Below are 20,551 nucleotides of genomic sequence, written 5' to 3' on the forward strand. Positions count from 1 at the left end.
AAACAGATATCTTGTAAAATTATATTATTTTTACACCAATAGGATCCTATCTGACAAATATAGTTATTTCTCTGTGACCATATCATGTAATATGGCCTCAACTAGGACTGTATATTTGTAGATATTTTAGAGAAGAAATATTAATGATGCTATTTTTCAGAGATAAATGGAGATCTCCTTTCCTCCAAATACACTCTATAATATTCAGCCACCAAATTCCATAGGGAAGGAGTGGTATTTACCTGTTAAAACACTCTGAATAAGATCTTCTGTCTTGGCAGGTGCCTTTACAGAACCTAAAATAAAAACATAAAATAAGTAGCCTGTTTTAACTTTTTAAATTTTGTTCTTCCTGTAAAATAACAATGTTTGGCCGTTGAGTCTAAATCTTTTCATGAAGAAATTACAAATTTTGGGAGAAAATTATCACAAAAACTCATAAGAAATGTCTTCATTTTTTTTTTTTTTACTTTGAGTTAAACATAATTAAATGTGACTATACGCTCCATTTATAGAGAAAGGCCATTCCTCCACTTTGATTCAAAACTGTCAGCCGATTCAGTTTAGGCAGTGCTAGTGCCACCTTTTGGCAAAATCAGGAATGGCAAGTGGTCATTTAAAAATCAAATGCTTAACTGTTGCCAGTAATAATTGTCGTAGGCAAGATCCATTGGTGGATGCCAAAATCACTGGGCAAAAGTTTAAGGGGAAACACGATATTTAGAGTCTAAACATACCTTCTTCAAGACACACATTAACTATAAAGGAGAAAATCATAACTTTCAGTGGAGAAACCTGGCCATTACCACCTTAACCAAGTGATCTGGAATCGCCAATGATGAGACATACCAATATCAGGTACCCCTCATATGTGATGTTTAGCCCAAAATGTGTAACTTCAATCTAATCATGAGAAAATGTCAAGCCAACTCAAATCGAGAGTCATTCTACAAAATAACTAACTGGTACTCCAAAAGTGTCAAGGTCATGATAAATAGAGACAGATAAGACAGAGAGATTGTCATGGATAAAGAGAAAATAAGGAGACATAACAATTAAATACAGTGTGAGATCCTGAGTTGGAACCTGGAACGATAAAAGGACATTAGTGAAAAGCAGGTGAAGTTCAAACAAGGCCTGAAGTTCAATTCGAGGTATTGTGTCTGTGTTAATTTCCTGGTCTGACAATTGCACCATGATTCTGACAGATGTTAACACTAGAAAAGAGGAAATCATTTTTGCAATGTATTTGTGCCATTTGAAGTATGGGTCTGTATGTCAAATTATTTCAAAACCGCAAGTTAAAAAAACCAAATGCTAAAAGTCTAAATTCTCTTTTCCTTTCAAAAGCACAAGACTACATTTACTTACATATTTAAATGACTGATTTATATTCCAGAAGCGCTCAAAATGTTCATATTTGGTATATAAGATTTCGTGTAAAAATATCACTTCTCGCTTATGATCAAATCATCTTATGATTACTGATCTCAATAACCTTCTTAAAAGCCTAGGCCACAGTCACATCTAACATAGACTTAATATGATTTGTTCTTTTCAAAGTCTCATTACCCCCATGAAAAATAAACCCTCCCCTCCTAAATAAAAGATCTGGATTTCATCATTACTATGCACTGGCATGACAAGAAAGGGAGGAGACATGAAGTCATATTTTCATAGAAGGAAATTCTTTCCCCTTCCACTTTTTTAACCAATTGGACAAAAAGTTATTGAGTACATGTTATTCCTCAGCTCTTTGCAAAGGAAACATCCAACTGAAGCCTAATCCGGGAACTCTACCATCCACTGGAGACATGCATACGAAAGATAACTGCCTAAAGTAGTCTTAGATTAACTGTCAAAGCTAGCTGCATAGAAATCAAAGGGTTTTCCTGAGAAGTGAGGCATGAGTGTTGCTTTAGTAAGAGCATAGAAGCTAAAAGCAAGAATCTTAGGATCATAGAGAACTATGTCCGTCCTGACTTCACTCTTCACTAGCTATGTGGCCTTCAGGAAGTACTATGTCATCACAAAACTGCAGTTTATTCATCTTCACGATGGGGACAATATTAGAATCTAGCCTCATAGACAGATTCTATTATACGAGTTAAATGAGATAATCAATATGAAGAGTTCAGCTTATGGTAGACACTCAAGGTATTGAAAAGGAAATTGGAGAAAGATGGAAAGGAATTCTTGCAGAGACATAACTGAGTGAGGTAGAACTAAGAATGTGCTTCTAAAGCATAGCTGTTTAAATGATGTTTGAAGAACTCTTCACACACCCTGCCAGCAGATGGGTCATACCATAATCTATCACTAAATAAAGACGTGGGAAACATGGGCGATACTTTATTGTGGTTTTATAATTTATCAGCAGAGCCAGATGAGCATTTATGTGTCTTTCTTGGCATTCGTTCATTCACTCATTCATTCATTCCTTCATCACACTTTTCTGGAGCCCTCCTAAGTCCATACACCTTTGCTCATGTGATGCTTTAGCTAACTGAATCATGCTATCTCCTTCAGCAGCATGAATAAACTAAAGGCTCTTAGTCATGTTGTACAGCTGTCTCTCTAATGTTTACCTGGAGCAGGTTGGCTGTGGAGAGCCTGAGAAGGTGGTTTGGGTACCAGGGATGTAGTGTGATTTACTCCATTTTCTGCTGGAGTTGTCCTGGCTTCACTTGGAGCCTCTGACGGTGTCTCCCCAGGATCAGCCTAAAATCATAAACATACCTTTATTTTCCACATTTCTTACTGTTCTTTTATTACCTTCCTAACTCAATAAGGCTACATTTGATAGCATTTTCACAATTCGTTTGGAGTCTGAAATGTCAAATTTGAAACTGTTTGGAAAACACGGTAAAAGCAGCATGGTGTTGAACCATGACTGTGGTAGGTTAATTTTACAAAAGACCCCAATTTGCATGCCTTCCTAGGACCATGCCCTTAGGTAGAGCCTCCCACATTGACTTTGGACCTGACCACGTGATTGGCTTTGGTCAAATGAGAACATAGCAAACTTGATGCAAGCAGAGAACTGAAAAGGCACTTGTGAATTTTCCCTCTCTTTCTCAGACCCCTGCTCCAGCAATAGAGGCTGAGAGACCATGTGGTGGAGAGCTCAATCATCGAGGCAAGGATGTCCCAGATCATGCAGCCCCAGCTGACCATGTGCACAGCAGGACTGCCTGGCTAACCAAATGAATCATGAAAAATAATAGTTGGTGGCGTAAGCCACTAAATTTGGGAGTTGTTTGTTATGCAGCAGTAGCTTACTAATATGGTGGTTACTAGCACAAATTCTGGAGCCAGACTTGCTTGGGTTTGCATTCTGGCCACTATACTTCAGTTTCCTCCTCTTTATAGATGACTATATGTATATCCTATAACATCTATATTGTAAAGGAATATAACATCTATATTGTAAAGTTGTTTAGAGCAGGGTTCCCCAAATCCCAGGCCACAGACCGGTATATTTCATGGCCTGTTAGGAACTGGGCTGCATAGCAGGAAGTGAGCAGCAGGCAAGCGAGCCAAGCTTCATCTGTATTTGTAGCTGCTCCCCAACGCTAGCATCACAGCCTATGTCCCAGATCAAGCAGCCCCAGCTGACCACGTGCACAGCAGGACTGCCTAGCTGACCAAATGAATCATGAAAAATAATAGTGGCGTAAGCCACTAAATTTGGGAGTTGTTTGTTATGCAGCAGTAGCTTACTGATATGGTGGTTACTAGCACAAATTCTGGAGCCAGACTTGCTTGGGTTTGCATTCTGGCCACTATACTTCAGTTTCTTCCTCTTTATAGATGACTATATGTATATCCTGGGGAATATAACATCTATATTGTAAAATTGTTTAGAGCAGGGTTCCCCAATTCCCAGGCCACAGACCGGTATAGTTCATGGCCTGTTAGGAACTGGGCTGCACAGCAGGAGGTGAGTGGCGGGTGAGCGAGCGAAGCTTCATCTGTATTTGCAGACCCTCTCCAGTGCTAGCATCACCGCTTCAACTCCACCTCAGATCATTAAGCATTAGATTCTCATTGGAGCACCGGTCCCTGGTGCCATAAAGGTTGGGGACTGCTGTTTTAGAGGATCACAAAAGTTAATATTCATAAAGTTCTTAGAATAGTTCCAGGCACAGTTAAATATATGTGTTAAATAATTAAATAAAAGCATTGAAGCTTGTACAACACTACCAGTGAATAATAATAATAAATGCATTGAAACTTATGAAATCTCTACTCTATCCCTTCCAGCAACGAGTCCATTGTGCCCTGTACAGAGTGAATGTTTAAGAAACGTTTGTTGAATTAATGTTGATCTTTATAACATGATTGTCACAGTAATTACGTACCATTTCAATGATACTTTTCAATGCTCTAAATGCTCTGCAACCTTTTTCTTAAAATTGCCTTCCAGGTCCATGGCAGATTTTACTGACACTGAGGCTACGCTGATGTTCTACTTTGTAGTACATTAAAAAATGTATAGGAGGAAATAGCCAGAAGTCATTTGAAGTCCAATGTTGTGACATTTTGTCATGTAATTACAGACAGCAGATTGTCATACGATAACATTTTTATAAAAAATAAGATGAGAGGGAAAATAATGACACTGATTGTCACAAGTAGCTTTCAATTTGTCCCCCAAAGCATCTTTAAAACATGAGCTCCAAAACCGCTTTGTGTGATGGCAGAACTTAGTTTAATTCCACAAATAATCTCTGCTTATCTGCCATGGCCTGCTCAGTGCTGGTGGCACTGAGGTAGAAGCTGTGAGGCCTGTGACAGTGGTGGGAAGTCAAGTGGGGGAGGCAGGAACTGACACCGGTAACCTCGGCGTCCGTAGAAGTCACTACTATGTAGAGCCCTGTTTTTTGAAAAATAGCCACTTTCAATGGATGAGTTCTTGTGTAGTTATTATTTAGTTACATCCATCAAGAAATTTCTCCCTAAAATCACTATGCCAAGGGGAGAAATTGCATATTTTTTTGTTCAGCAAGAAATTGCAACCTGGAGGCTTAGCGTCCAAACAGAGTGCATGGAAATGTTTTCTTTAGCTTGCTCGCTGTTGCCAAATTTTTAAATCCAGAAGATTTTACATTAAAAAAAAATGTATTTCTTGCTTCTCTTGGAAAATCAGATTGGGCAACACAGCCCCCATTCCCACTTTGGGCCAGAACACAGTGGCTTCTATTCTGCCCCTATACAACTGCTTCTCTATACTCATTTAGGTTTGTGGGAGACGCTTGAGAAGACTGAAATATCATATACGTTTGGCCACAAACTTCATAAAAGAAGAGCATTTATACTGTACAGGAGGGATTGAAGCAAAGGGAATGCTGGAAAGAGCACTAGGTCATTAGAGATGTCGCCTTCCGGGGCTGGTCCTCTGACTTGAACACAGGACAGCTTCCCAGTCTCCCCTGAGGGGCTTGCCTATAGGGGGTCAAACCCAGCTGCTTTTGAAACAGGGAAGAAATGTGCCCTTGTTCTGTGGGCATCTGACCTTCCTCATTTATATCCAGGTTGGTATCTAGAACCATGTGGGAAATGATCCAGATTCTTTCCAATGTGACAACTGGCTTAAATTAGTCCTCTGGAAGATAAGAGGAAAATAAAACTTTGATGGAGGAAAGAATGGAGGCGATGGAAAGCCAGCTTCCATAAGGTAATCACATGGCTTCTTTTCGGCAACTAAAGTTAGTGTCTTGAGGGATTAGTTGCTGGAGGTGTGCAAAATGAATCCAGTCAGCTTTTTTTTGCCTTGTATTAGGCCTGCAGACATTCCATGTAGCTTGTATGCATTTGGGAAACCAAATTCCATCATCAACTTGAATCAAAATGAAGGAAAAATAAATCTCTACTTATCAAAAATATTTAAGACAGAGCCTCTACATGCCAGACACTGACATAATGTATAAATTCAAATATGTATCTATTTTTTAAATCAATAAATGTTGAGTAAACATACAAACACATTATAGTTAAAACTGAGGAAGAAGAGATCACCAAGGTCTGGTGCTGCATTTTTGAGGTAAGCTTTGAAGAAATGCTTAATCCAGGGGTCATATCTGAAGATACCCCCAGGGAGGGTGGGCTGCATCGCACAATCCAAGGGGACACCATTCAAACCATACATTAGTAGGCAGTTCACAAAGATGATAGAAATGATAAAAGGGGGCTAGATTTAATGCAAACATGAGGCTGTCCATGCCCAGAGCTAGTGGGGCAGCTCCTCTAAAGGGGGCAGTTGCCACTCTAAGTGTCTAGGATTAGAGGAAAATGGGAAAACGAGTTTTTATGAACATTCCCAATTTTTAATCACTGAGAGGCCAAACAAAGCACAGCTTCCATCCCTTTGGCGCAGAAGCTGCCCATCTGTACACTCTGTTCAGAGGAGCAGAATTTGCCTGGGATTCTGGGATTGTGCCAGGCGAGCAAAGCACCCACAGCACCGCCGAAGGGAAAGGGGTGTGCTGGAAACGCAGCTGGTCTGCAGCCCACCACTCCCACCTCCTCACCTCAGTGGCTGAACAAAGGTGGAGGGGTGGGGGTAAGGAGGACACTGAATGCTGGGACTGAGGAATCTGGGGTTCCTTTGTGTATAGTTTGACACTTGTCAGGGGCTTCTTATGATCTTGTGGAAACAAACTTTCTTTATTAGTTAAGCGAGAGTCTATAATGGCAAATATATTAGATTGATGGCTAAAATATTTTGCTAACTAAGGGCAGTATGTACAAATTTTAACTGACATGTCCCTAATGGAGATTGATAATCAAAGCAGCTGTAGATCACCGGTGTGCTTGACACTGTGACGTGCTCCGGCTTCATCACCACAGGTCAGGGTAGGCAGCACTCTTACCTCCATTATAAAGCAAATAACTTGGATGCATTGTTAAAGACTTTTTATTTAAAGCCGTGTCACTTGCTAGAGGTCACAGGAAGCAGGACCGGTGTTTAAAAATGTGGTATGACCTAAAGCCTGAATTTTTCTGCTGCACTATTTCATTCTGCTTTCTATAACAGCAGCTGAAGGAGCCACATAGCAACTTAATTTGTTGCTGAGATACAGAGATGTATAAACGTAAACATCATTCTCAAAGAGTTTACTCTGTTGCACTAAAAAGGTATTCACATATAAAAAGTTAACCCACTTAAATAAAACAGTTAAATATAAGAGCTGCAAAACAGAAAAAGCACCTATGGTAGTACAATACTATAATTAAAATTTTAATATCATCGATGAAAGATTGAATAAATCCTGCTCTATGAATATAAGAGCTGAAAAGCAAAAACAAAATTCCTTGTCCCACTCAAAAGAATCAGTGGAATTCAATACTTGTGACTTTATTCTAAATGCTCTTTTTTAAGAGTTTGAATAAAATAAGAATGAAATAGTTTCACATCAAACTAAAAATTATGATAGAAATCAAAGAACTAGAAATGTAAGTTTTGCAGTTTAGTGGAGAGGCTCTTAGAATCCAATTAAACAAATTTCAAGGAAAGAAATTTCAGAAGCTAGTATTTTAGTTGCAGTAGATTTTGCTTGGCTGATAGAGACAAATGTGCAGAATTAACTACAGCAGAAGTAGGTCCCTGCCCTCTTGTGGCTAAATGAAAGTATTACAACATTTTCCCTTAAAACACGGAATTGTGGACTTCTTAAAGCCAAAATTTTATTAATATTAATATCCTTCCTATTTCAAAAATAAATGACAAATTTAATTTAAAAAAACAAATGAATGAATGAATAAATAAATAAACAAACAGAAGTGCCTTTAAGATATATTACAAGTGGTTCAGTAAAGGAATAACTGGGAAGGCCATTTTAACAAGTTTTATAGAAAGAGAAGATTGCATTTGGTATGTTAATTAAAAAGATTTCCATCCTGGGCACTAAAAATATGGATCAAGTGATCAAGCAATAGAGAACTAGAATTTGAGGAATTTAGTTAAGTGGTTAATATGATAAGTAAATGGTCTTCCCAATACCAGATGTGTGACTGAGCTATTGGAAGTGTTGGGTCATGCTATCCTTGCCTGAGTCATCTAAAAGGTGCAGTCACTTCCATGTGGTGGTTAGGGTGGCAGCATCTTGGTTGGGACACCAGCTGGCTTAGGGGTAAGGCCATGAGGTTTTCCAGAATATTCTGGGCGAGACTCATTCATCATGCAGAAATCCAGTCTGCTTGGGACAAATGTGGGCAGTGAGTGTGGCTTTGTCAGACTAGTCTTTCCCTCAAGAGCATGTACAATTTGTACCTTAAATTCTATTAGCTGAATGAAATAAGATAATGTATCTGCCCCATATTTCTAAGAAATTCAGATCACTTGTAAAAACTGTATGCTGGCGTATGCATTCTGAAGTGTTTAGAGATGAAATATACTAGTATTTGCAATCTACTTTGAAATGCATCAAAAAGTAAAATGGAAGTCTATGGCCATGCCACCCTGAACGAGCCCGATCCCGTCTAAAATCGGAAGCTAAGCAGGGTCGGGCATGGTTAGTACTTGAATGGGAGACCACCTAGGAAGACCAGGTGCTGTAGGCATAAAAAATAAAAAATAAGGGATTGTAAGCTGACAAGGTCCTTGCAATCCATGAGGTCAACCAAGGGTTGCCTAGCCTAAAAAAAAAAAAAGTAAGATGGAATAATGAATGGAAAGAGGGATGGATAGATGCAAATATATGCAATAAAGCAAACACACTGACATTTTAACTGTGTATCCAGGAGACTGATATTTAGATGTTCATTGTACAATTCTTTCAATGTTTGTGTATGTTTGAACGCTTTCATAATAAAATATGGCAAAACTCCTCTATTTTGAAATCTATCAGGATGAGTTAGAAGCAAAAGACAGTTTTAAGGAGATGAATAAATTCATCTGTTGACTTCAGCTTTTAAAGCTTCTTGATTAACATTTACCAAGTAAAATGATTTTGGCTTTTATTGCGATTAATACCCAGCATGTTCTCCCAGCAGTAACTGAAACATGGATCCAATTGAGACACCATAGAATGGCCATGTCAAGAAATCATCAGCATTCACATGGTCTATTGAAACAGTAATGACAGCTGCAAGCTAACATGGACGTATATGAATTTTTATCAATGTCAGTCTCTCCAGACTGTAAGATCTATGAGAATATCTGATTTTTCTCATAATTACATATTCACATAGTGCCTAGCATGGTAATTGACAGAGTCATGTTAAAAAAAAATGTATTGAATAAATGAATGAATGAATAAATCCACATTTTATTTTCTGCTCATGTATAATCAATAGATGTATAATTAATGACAAAAGTCCTGTAACTAAAGATTCACCAAATGTTATGCCAAAATGAGGAAAAATTTTTTTGAATGAATGAAAAGAATAAAGATGCTGCTGTTTTTGTTGTCTGTAGCTAGAAAATCTGCATTTGACTCATAATTGCAGTAGTTTATTTAGGGAGAGATTACCATTCCTACCAACTTTATTAGGAATATTTTTATACAGTCTCCAAGAAGTCAGCAGAAATGAACTTTTTGCAGTTCATTACATAAATCATGGATTCCTCTTTTAAAGAGAATGTAGACCAACTGCCCTTTACATTCATTTTGTGAGAACGTATATTTCAAATTAATTAAGACAAATCATGTGGCAGAGACCGTTGCCAGTGACCCATAGAGCAGATTCTGGACAATTTCCAGAGAAAAGAGTTTCTCCTGGAGCCCTTCCTGGGTTTCTGTGATTCAGCTGACATGTTAGAGAGGGTCGAATTAGTGGCTTTCATCAAGGGAGAGCCACATACTTGTGAGAAACAGATGCAGTCCTCCAAAGCAATGGTTCTCAATGTGTGGTCCCTGGACAAACAGCATTAGCGTTACTATAAACTTGTTAGAAATGCAACCCTTGGGTCCACTCCAGACCTACTAAATCAGAAACTCTGAGGGTGGGACCCAGCAATTTTTGTTTCAAGAAGCAAAATGATTCTGACACATGCTAAAGTCTGAGAGCCTTGTTACTCAAAATATGGTCCATAGGCCAGAAGCAGCAGCAACAGTACCTGAAAGCTTTTTAGAAATGCAGGATTTTGTGCCCTGTTCCAGACCCACTAAATCTGAATCTGCAGTGTAACAAGATCCCCATGTTAGTCACATGCACATTAAAATTGGAAAAGCTCTGCTCTAAAGCAGAGTGGAACATTTTGTCATTGAGAGTTACATTTGTAAAATCCCTATGGTATTGGGCACGGCATGGATGACAGCATTGAAGTTTCTAGATTCATCACTGTTTTAGGCAGATGAAACTGAAGCCCCTCGTTAGAATCCCTTGACGTATAAAAAATTGTTATGGCAGAAGTTTGTAAAAGCGGGGGAATTGAACCAATCTTTGAGTAGTTTCAACTCAAGTAAATGTAGGGTTTTCTCTTGATATCCCATTTTAAAAGACCCGAATTTCTCCATTTTTTGGCTATTGATATTAGGCAAGTCACTCTACCATTACAAGCAATCATTTCCTCTTTTAAAAATGGGAACTATAGGTTTGTCCTAATTAGGTTCCAGTTTTATCCAGGGCATCCAGTAAAAGTGGCTTGCAAACTACAAATCCATATAGAAATGAAAAGGACAGTGTTGTTATATAAAGACCATCTCCTAAAAGGCAAATTTTCTCTTCTTTATTGAATGCTTCGAACTTTGAGGACTCTGAGAAATTATCGTTTCTATAAATTGGTACTTTGTTAAATTATTATTTGAGGAGAAAGATTTTCATTTAAAGAGAATCCAAAGTGACCTGTAAACCTCATCTTTGATTATATCACCAAATTCTTGAACCACAGATGAAGTATCAAGCTCTGTCTTGGAAAAAATTAAATGACATCCAAAGCCTCATAGAGTTAAGTACTTTATGAGAGTATCACCTTGGATTTTTGCTGTTGGGGTATTTTACTGGTGAAATTCATAGCAGACCATAGGACTTTTTCTTTTCGAATAATCAAATCCCACTGAAACTGTCCATTGTGCCATACACTGAATTAGGAAACAAATTATTTTAGATGATAAATTTCACTTCACTTACAGGAACACACAAGTCTGACAACTTAAAGAGTAAGCCTCTTGGAATAAATAAAATTTTAGTATTATCAAACGACCCTTCCTTTTCAACATCAAAATGATGTAAAGACCACTCACACACCTGCACTTGTGTAATACACATGCAGATGACAGAGGAAACTCTTGAGAACAGAAATTTTGGCCTCAAGAGCTAAGCAAAGTTTGGAGCATCAGTTATAGGCATATCTCATTTTATCGTGTTTTGCTTTATTGTGCTTCACAGGCATTGTGTTTTGTTTTGTTTTGTTTTTACAAACTGAAGGCAAGTCCTTCATTAACAAAAAAGATTATGACCTGCAGTGGGCTGGAATCGAACTTGAAATATCTCCGAGGTATGCCTGTGCTCTGTCTTAGATCATAACTTTCCCCAAGGATGGAAATGAATGCTTGGTGAATGAATGTAGCCTTTGTGTCTTGGAAGTTTTGATTTGGGCGATACATATTTTGGCCAACAGCCAGTGTACAGACTAATTAAATAGAACCCACATACATAAGCCTAACTTATTTTAGAAAGAGCTCTGATAATATCCAGTGATTTAAAGGGGGGAAATCTTGACATTTGATTCAATAGAAAGTTCAGTTCAAAGGATGTTATTATTTAAGGTAAAGGTCTTATATGCTGTGCTCAGTCGTCCAGGTAACCTGCTATAGAAGACAGAAAGGTGAATGGAGGGCTTAAGGGCTTGTTACTAGAGAATTAGTTTTGTTACTGAGGTACATGTGTGATGTGATGTAGTGTAAACCCATGCTACTCAATGTGTCCTCACCGAATAGCATTATCCCATAGCCCGGGGCTTGTTATAGAGTTTCTGAGCCTCGGGCCCTACCCCAGACCCACTGAGTCAGGATCAGCATTTTATTAAAAATGGGAATAATAATAATAATTAAGACATATGGATGTTTTAAGACTTAAATGTGTTAATACATTAAAAGGTTTACAACAGTGCCAGTACATAGTAAGTATTCAGTATTTGTTAATTGCATTTATTTTTTCTCCATTCCTTGGTGTGCTAAAACAAGTCATGTTCAAACAGTGCATTTAGAAGTTAATGTTATCAAATAATTTTGTAATCAGTACATTGGTTAGTAATTTTTTTCCCTTTACAGGCATATTTTGAAAATAGAATATTTTGAAATATTCTAAATATAGAATATTTTGAAATATTCTAAAACAAGTCATGTTCAAAGCGTGCATTTAGAAATTAATGTTATCAAATAATTTTGTAATCAGTACATTGGCTAGTAATTTTTTTCCCTTTGAAAATAGAATATAGAATATTTTGAAAATAGAATATAGAATATTTTGAAAATATAAAATAGAAAATAAAAAGTGTTACTGATGTCTCATTAGGCGTCTCTATAGCCATATTTAAGTATTGGGGCTGTAAAACATTTTTTCAAAATTAAGAAATTTTGTTAATGCATAGATATATGTATATGTATATGTGTGTGTATGTATATATATATATATACATACACACACAATAGAAGACATGCCAGAAGGACATACACCAACATTTTTAATAATATCTGCAAGATCACTGAGAGGCTTTTGTACTTCTTTTGTTTATTGTTTTTCTTTCGTTTATTGTTTTTAAATTTTTATATGACCTTTTATTTAGAGAAATAGCTATACATATTATAAAGCCTTTCTTATTATTCATATTAAGCGACTTTCCTCACTTTACCAACCCACCACCCTAGATGACCACTTTAAAAGAGAAAAAATAAATCCAGAAACTCAACTCTCTATTATCCCTTAACTTCTAACAGATATATATACACATATATATGTAATACACATATATCATATATATTTTATATATCTTTTCACATGGTCTGAAATGGATGTTTATTGTTAAAAGCATGAGGGAATTTTCAACTTTCCAATTTATTTGGATTGCAAATTACTCTATAAAGATAACTTATTAGACTATTACAAAGCAGGGAATATTTTGTAGTCCAATGAAGTCTTTAATTTTCAAATAGAAATGACCTTTATAACTACCAAGTTAAAAGGATTCTCCTAAAAAAGTCTTTGTTGCTAAAATAGTGTCTCCAGTGCCTGCCATGTCCTAGATAGAATTTTCTTCTGAGAAAACCACAGCTACTTATTTTCAGTGGCCTCATTCAAATAAACTTATGTTACTGTAAGACAAGATAAAGGGCATACTGGTGTTCAAAGGTGTGAAATGAATTTTCTTTCCTAGCGTTAGGAAAAGGCAAATACTTTTTTCCTTGAGTTTCAAAAATGAGGTCCGTTAAGGGTTTAGACATTTCAAAGGAAAAAAATGTATTTTCTCTGTTAGACCATATGGAATCTAAGTGAGTCAATGGCTTTAAATTATTTCTAAAACTGAAAATGTCCAAATTTTCTCTAAGTTTAACCATTATACATTTATTGAAAATCCTTTCTGGTCTTTGTTTTTAGAGGAGAAACCAAAACAAAGTTGGCTTAAAAATCTACGTCTGCATTTTTCATTTCCATTAATGTTGTACTCTTCCCAAATAGCTTTTTGAATGTGGTGTCTGGTGCAAAGATAAGGCTTTGAAAGAATGGCAATGTCAAGAATCCTGCAGTCTCAAAGGCCCTAAGTCTTCCATTCCTCAGAGTGACATTTTTCGCAATCGTGAGAGAAATAGTCTCTCTGAGACACCATCAGCAAAATTTCCCATTATGAGACTTTTTACCTCAGTTGTTGCACTATGTAAGCTAAAACTGCTGGTGTCTTGAAAAGCTCACTTCAAGTGAGTGCTTACTTTGGAGGACTTGGCCAATGAATGGGTAGAAGTCGATGATATAAAAAGTATTGTTTCTAAACAGTGACAATACCCGTTTTTTTTGAAAATGTACCCTTTGAACTTCTATTTCTTAGAAAATAAAATACATCCCATTGATTAAAGAGAATCCTGTTTTCTCTTTAAAGAAATCAGAAGGATGCTATTAATAGTAATTTATTTATATCAACATAAATTATCTTTACTTTGAATTATATTTTATTAAATATGGTAGTAAGCTAAAGCAGGTAGAAGAAAAGTGTCAGAGCTTTTGGTGGATTTCTAAGGAGAGTCTTCAATTTCATATTGGTGTCTATATGAGCAAAATGGGAAATTCACTGACTTCTCTAGTTTTACTTAATCTTCTCAAAGGCTATTGGAAGGAAAAAAGTTCTATTATCGCTGAAGAAACACCAGAATCACAGGTGTGACTATTGTCAAACATTTAAAATGTAGTTCCCAAACAGAAAAATCAGAAAGGGCACTTGTTTTTGCATTTAATTATAATACCACAGCTATTTCACATGTCAGGTTCCCTATAAACAGAATTGGACACAGGGATTCTTGAGTACATGATTTATTGAGAAAATGTTCTCAAGAGAAAATCATAGGGAAGTGAGGAAGGCAGGGTAAGACAAGGGAAGAAGCTAAGCTGAAATGTGCTCTCTGCTGGATCCCATCAGTCTGATCCCATCCAGGGAATCGAGGGGACTTGGGAGAGCGAATTGCAGCACAGAAGTTGCCCACCCAGAACCAAGGGACCTGGGCTGTTATTCCCCTGATTTTTCAGTCACTGGGCATGGGTCACCCCCTTCCAGGAATAACCTGCCAGGCACCTCCAGGTGAGGTGGCTCCTATCACCCTGGACTGTCTTCTAGAGAGGTCTGGAGCTGTGAGCCCTTAGCAGCCCACTCCTGCAGCAGGCCTGCAAAGGAGAGCTGGCCAGGACACCAATGGCATCTGCTTGGAGCATGTAAAGATACCTTCTTCTGTGGGCCCTGTACAAGCACTGCTTAGACTAATCCCTCAAAATTCAAGTGCTTTTTGTTTGTTTGTTTGTTTTATTGTTTCTTTTTTCCCTCTGTACATGCCAAGATATTAGAGGAGCAAAGAACTCTAGAAATATATTCATATCTACCATTAGGTATAATTTTCTGGCAGTGTAAAAATGTCCTATAACCTCATTTAATGCATACCACAAAAAAGCATTATTTATAAAACTTTCCAGTCTCACTTGAAATTTCAACATAGAGGAGGATGTATCTATTGGTTTTACAGGATATGTTGCCTGTAGTGTAAATAAGAGCCTGGAAAATTTTACTCTAAGGTTAAATATTTTCCTTTCCTTTCATTTCATTTTCTCTCTTTGTTTCATTTTTTTCTCATGTTCTATTAATTCAACATCTTAGATAAAAAATTTCTAAAATTCTATATAAAAAACAAGGTAATCATAGATGTGTTCAAAAATGTATTTACATGATGCTCACTGAAGATCTGTTTAAAATGTGAAGCATTCCAAATATCCAATAATAGGGAATTAGAAATAAATTATGGTATAGCTATATAACAGAAGACCATCAAGTCATTAAAAGTCGTATCAGAGAAGATTATTATTAACATGGAAAATATTTGCATTAAGTGAAAATAAAAAAGGTAAAAATACCGATTGTGAATTCTATTCCATTTTACAAAAAAGTAATAATTGTACATAATAAGACTGGCTATGTATGCTCCCCATCTTTACAGTGTTATATCTGCGTGGCTTGGATGTTTGAATTACAGGTAATATCTTTGGGGCTTTCTTTTCTCATTTGTATTTTTAAAATTTTCTATGATAAATCTAGGTTTCTTTCAGAATAAGAAAAAAGACTATTTACTAAATAATATCAACTTAAATGGACTTGCTATTAGTTATAGTTATCCAAGTAATTTTCAAGATTTCCCATTTTTTCTTTTTCTCTGAATTAATCCTCAGAATATTCAAATGATATATAAAATAGCTAATTTTTATCACTATTTTTTACTATTAGTGTCACCTCGAATAATCATTCAATTATATTTCACTTTTTTGAAAACCAAAGGATCACCAGTCTACAGAGGCTTTATATTTTTAAACTTCACTTCTAATATTCCTAGATCCTCCCTTAATAATTCTTTACATTATGACATGTAATTTAGAAAAACATGCCAACTATTTTGGGAATATATATTTTAATACATAAATATCCAATATAATAATAATAGTAAACACTTTATGGCCCATACTACCCACATGAGTATTGTGTTAAGTACTTTATGTATTGTAAGAAATCACAAAACACTTTAAAAATTCTGCACTTTAAATTTAAGACAAAGGAAAATACTAAATGAGTCGATGATCACCTTCTTTTCTAAGTTCCTTAATCACCCTTAATCAATATGAAATCATCTAGAAACTTTCATCTGAAACAACAAGATATGTGCTGTTTAATGTAGTCACAAAATAAGACACTGCTATTGGCCCCAGAATGCCACAAGAGAATGAAACATGAAAAAACTCAATCAACCATCTAGATGTTTTGCAAGATGGTGCCAAACTCCATCAAAATGTTTTTTTCAATGTGCTATTTTCTTTCTCCTGAGGTGTGATGTTACATAGGCACAGCCAGCAACTAAGTGTGGAAATCATGCTTAGTGCCATGCATAAGATTAAAATACCCTCTCACCTCTTTCTTTACTTCTTCTTCATCTTCCAGTGTCAAAGCAGCCAGTTGCTTAGCTCTCTGCTCCATCAGATTTACATATCGAATTGGATTTGACAAAGCTTCAATCACATCTAAATAGGGAAGAGACATTTTAGGTCAAAGATCCTAGTGGTATTGATTACCCATCCTCCATCCATCCATTCTTCATCCATCTACTCAACCATCCATTCAACAATTTATCATCCATCTTCTATTCTTCTATCTACCAATCTAACTATCCACTCATCCATCCAACATTTTGGAAATGGACAATAGTCAGGACCCTTTGCTAAAACTTCAGTAAGAGAGAAATCAAAGGAGGTCAGCTCTGAGAGCCAAACTCGACAGGCTCCAAATTAGGATGTCTCAGTACTCCAGATTCTTTTGTTTCTTTTTGAGGGTTCCATCCATTTTCCAGCAATGGCCCACACACTTGTTCTACTTGGCCCAAAAGGTGTTTCATAATGGAGACATCTGACATAAAAAACCTGCTTTCCAGATTGTTGAAACAACCCAAAGATTTGGCAATCCAGGTCTCATTAGCACATGCACTGTCTAGCTGATGCGAGTGATGGCTATCATCTTTGGATGGGGCATGTACTCTAATTTGCCATAGTCTTCACCACTCCCTAGTATATTACACCCAGGCCACTTAACACTATAAGCATTTAAATTTATGGCTCCTGGTTGACGGCATCATAAGTTAATTCCTCTAAACTTACAGTCTACACATGAAAAGAATCAGGGTTCTAAAACTGGCTCAAGGCAAATTAATTGCACAGACCTAGATAGACTCTATAGTAACAGGTAGCATGGTTTAGAAAGCGTTAGGCCTATGAAAATAATACTATCTACCGGTGGATAAATATGCTCAATACTTTATTGGCAGTTGAACTAAATTAAGTTAAAAATTATTCATAAAGGCTTGAGTAATTTACCTTCTAAACATATAAACAAAATAGAGGTGATTCTGAGGTCAGAATTTCTGCCTCCGTTTTCAGAAAAATATGGATGACCCCGGATGGAAATAGGCCTTTGAGTTGAGTTGTTTACCTGCATATGTATCTGGGACATAGTCTTTCACCTCTATGTAGACAAAGACAGCTGGTAGCGTCAGAGGTTGGTTCCTCTCATTCCTCAGACAGATGTAGTGATAGCCTAGAGGGTGACAATAATACTGAGTATCACATATTTTCTTCACAATGTTAGCTATAACACAGGAACATTTATGTGATAGACGTGTTTTATTTTAGGTGACTTTGGATGACAAACAAGTCACTTCTTTCTCATTTTAACCACATGGTTTTGAGTGATATTATATTTTCTCATCAGACAGGAAAATAATGTTCATTCTGACTTTTCTTCTTTCCAATCATGTTTTTCTCCATTAAAGAGAATTCGAAAACCATATGTCACAGATTGAATTATTAGTCCAAATTCATCCTCTACACATGATTTCTTGACTTGGAGTTTAGCCATATGCTCTGCTTTGGACAATGGAATGTTAATGATGTGGTGCATTCAGAGGCTTAAAATGCACTTGGAAAGTCAGGCTTCCCTTTATGCATTCCAGTGGGTTGCCATGAGAAGTCTGTACTATGGGTACCACTGCCCTTCCAGCCTGGGCCCCTGAATGAACACATGTGGAACAGTCCTAAACCAGCCCACAGCATGAAGCACAGTCACATGGCTGAGTCCAGTCAAACCCTGCCAATCCACAGACCTGTAAACATGAAGATAAACACTTGTTATAAGCCATTGAGTTTTCAGATAATTCTTTAATAATCATGTAAGAGAGGCATGATTTTCTTTATAACTTTGATAAAAATTTTCTCACCACACTATCCATACCTGGCCGAATTGCTGGTACTGGCAAGATCCGGTGACCAATAAATTTACCTCCTTCCTCATAAACTGCTATCCTCAGACAGGCCAGAGAAGGAAGAACCACCTATAGGGACATTAAATATACATGTGGTTACAAGAAAAAAACTATGTCAGAAAAGAATTAGAAAGGTGTGATTCAAATAGGGCCCCATTTTTCTAAACCCAAGTAGAAAATTCTACTTAGCTAAATGATAAAAAGTTAAGTTGCCATCTACAATTTAGATTTTCAAAAGAAGTCACCAGAGATACAGCTTCCTGTATGTTTTATGTCTTTATCCTAATGAAGAATTTGTTCAATACATAGACCATTTGCTTTTGACATGAACATTCTCAATGTGAAAATGACAAATGTTCTATGTTTAAATACAAAGAGTTAGTGAGCATTTACTACTATATTTTCAAAGCAAATTACATGTATACTTTTGAAGCGAAAGCAAAAAATAGGCCAACCTTTTTGAACACAATGGGTTCTTCTTCCCAGACAGGATTTACAGCATTTCCTTGTGATGTCTTGGTCTTAAACGCTTTCCTCCTTGTGTCTACAGGCAAGCCAAACATATCTACTTCCACGTAAGTCCCAACTTTCTTATCAGAAAGAAATTGACCTGAAATAATCTAGAAAATAATAAAAAACAAACTCTTGATAAATGAATAACGATAACATAAGAAAATGCATTAGGGATGTACAAATGCTGATGGTGAATGTTGAACCATAATCAAAATGAAATCGATGCAAAGTATAAATATAATGTTTCTTTCAGATAAAGAATTAATAGAAGAATACTAAAAATGTTGGAGTTAAAAGGAGGCAATTAATAAGACAGAGTTTCATGGAAAGAAATAAATGAACAACTACCAAAAGTTTGATGAGATTATACCTTTTGTATTTAAGAGATATCTATTAAATGTTAAAGATTATTTTTTTAGTCAACTGAGTATAAAGGTTTTTGCAATACTTGAAAATGTTACAAGAGAAAAAGCTTATTAGAAGAACAAAGTTGGAGGTATCACACTACCTGATATCAAACTATACTACAAGGCTATAGTAATCAAAACAGCATGGTACTACTATAAGAACAGACATGTAGATTAATGGAACAGAATAGAGAACCCAGAAATATGGTCAATTAATCTATGACAAAGGAGTCAAGATTATACAACGGGTAAAGACAGTTTTTTCAATAAATGGTGTTAGGAAAACTGAACAAATATATACAAAAAATGAAATTAGACCACTTTCTTATGTCATATACAAGAATAAACTCAAAATGAATTAAACACTTAAATGTAATACTTGAAACCATAAAATTCCTAGAAGAAAATGTAGGCAGTAAACTCTTTGACACTGCATTTAGTAATATTTTTTTCGCTATGTATCTCCTTGGACAAGGGAAACAAAGAAAAAAATAAACAAATGGGACTACATCAAACTAAAAAGTTTTTTACACAGCAGAGAAAACCACCAACAAAATAAAAGACATCCTACTGAATGGGAGAAGATATTTGCCAATGAGAACATCCAATAAGGAGTTAATATTCAAACTTTATAAAGAACTCATACAACCTATTGCCAAAAAAACTGAAAAATACAATTAAAAAATGGGCAGAGGACCTAAATAAACATTCCTCCAAAGAGGACATACAGATGGCCGAAAAACATATAAAAAGATGCTGAACTCATTTCTCCTGAATGTTCTTTTTAGCCTGGATGCATGGGTTCTGCAAGCAACAATCTCTCTGTTTAATTTGAAGTTCCACATGAGAACAACTCAACAGACATTTTACAACATGTTTGAAACTTCCAAGTTATGTGAGTCACACTGGGAATTCAGATGTACCAAATATTTTGTGTGCTTATGATGTTTGATCAAAGCAGAAGTCCTTAACTAAATTTAATGATAAGGACTCTCATGTTCTTATCAGTACAAGAGGATGGCGGAATACCATTTGAGCTTGCAAGTCCATTCTGGTACTATAAAGACTACGTCAGAGGATCGAAACAAAGGCACCACTGGACAGATATGAGCCACATCTTGGTTCCAGCTGTAATAT

At 36.3% G+C, this 20,551-nt stretch overlaps 1 protein-coding gene and 1 pseudogene across 1 annotated transcript in view; one reads left to right on the forward strand and one right to left on the reverse strand.

Annotated features, from left to right (window-relative positions):
- The window catches only part of PLCB1 (phospholipase C beta 1), a 618,667-nt gene that overhangs the window by 100,509 nt on the left and 497,607 nt on the right, over window positions 1-20,551 (reverse strand). The window contains exons 20-25 of the mRNA XM_006921600.3: window positions 18,950-19,114; window positions 18,464-18,563; window positions 17,666-17,770; window positions 16,595-16,704; window positions 2,589-2,721; window positions 243-296 (exon numbers count right to left, since the gene is read on the reverse strand). Of these exons, the coding sequence (XP_006921662.1) occupies window positions 243-296; window positions 2,589-2,721; window positions 16,595-16,704; window positions 17,666-17,770; window positions 18,464-18,563; window positions 18,950-19,114 (667 nt within the window). The remainder of the gene's footprint in view (window positions 1-242; window positions 297-2,588; window positions 2,722-16,594; window positions 16,705-17,665; window positions 17,771-18,463; window positions 18,564-18,949; window positions 19,115-20,551) is intronic.
- LOC112471086 lies at window positions 8,447-8,565 on the forward strand (annotated as a pseudogene).

This window comes from Pteropus alecto, unplaced genomic scaffold (genome assembly GCF_000325575.1).
Source record: "Pteropus alecto unplaced genomic scaffold, ASM32557v1 scaffold45, whole genome shotgun sequence".
Taxonomy (NCBI): Eukaryota; Metazoa; Chordata; class Mammalia; order Chiroptera; family Pteropodidae; genus Pteropus; species Pteropus alecto.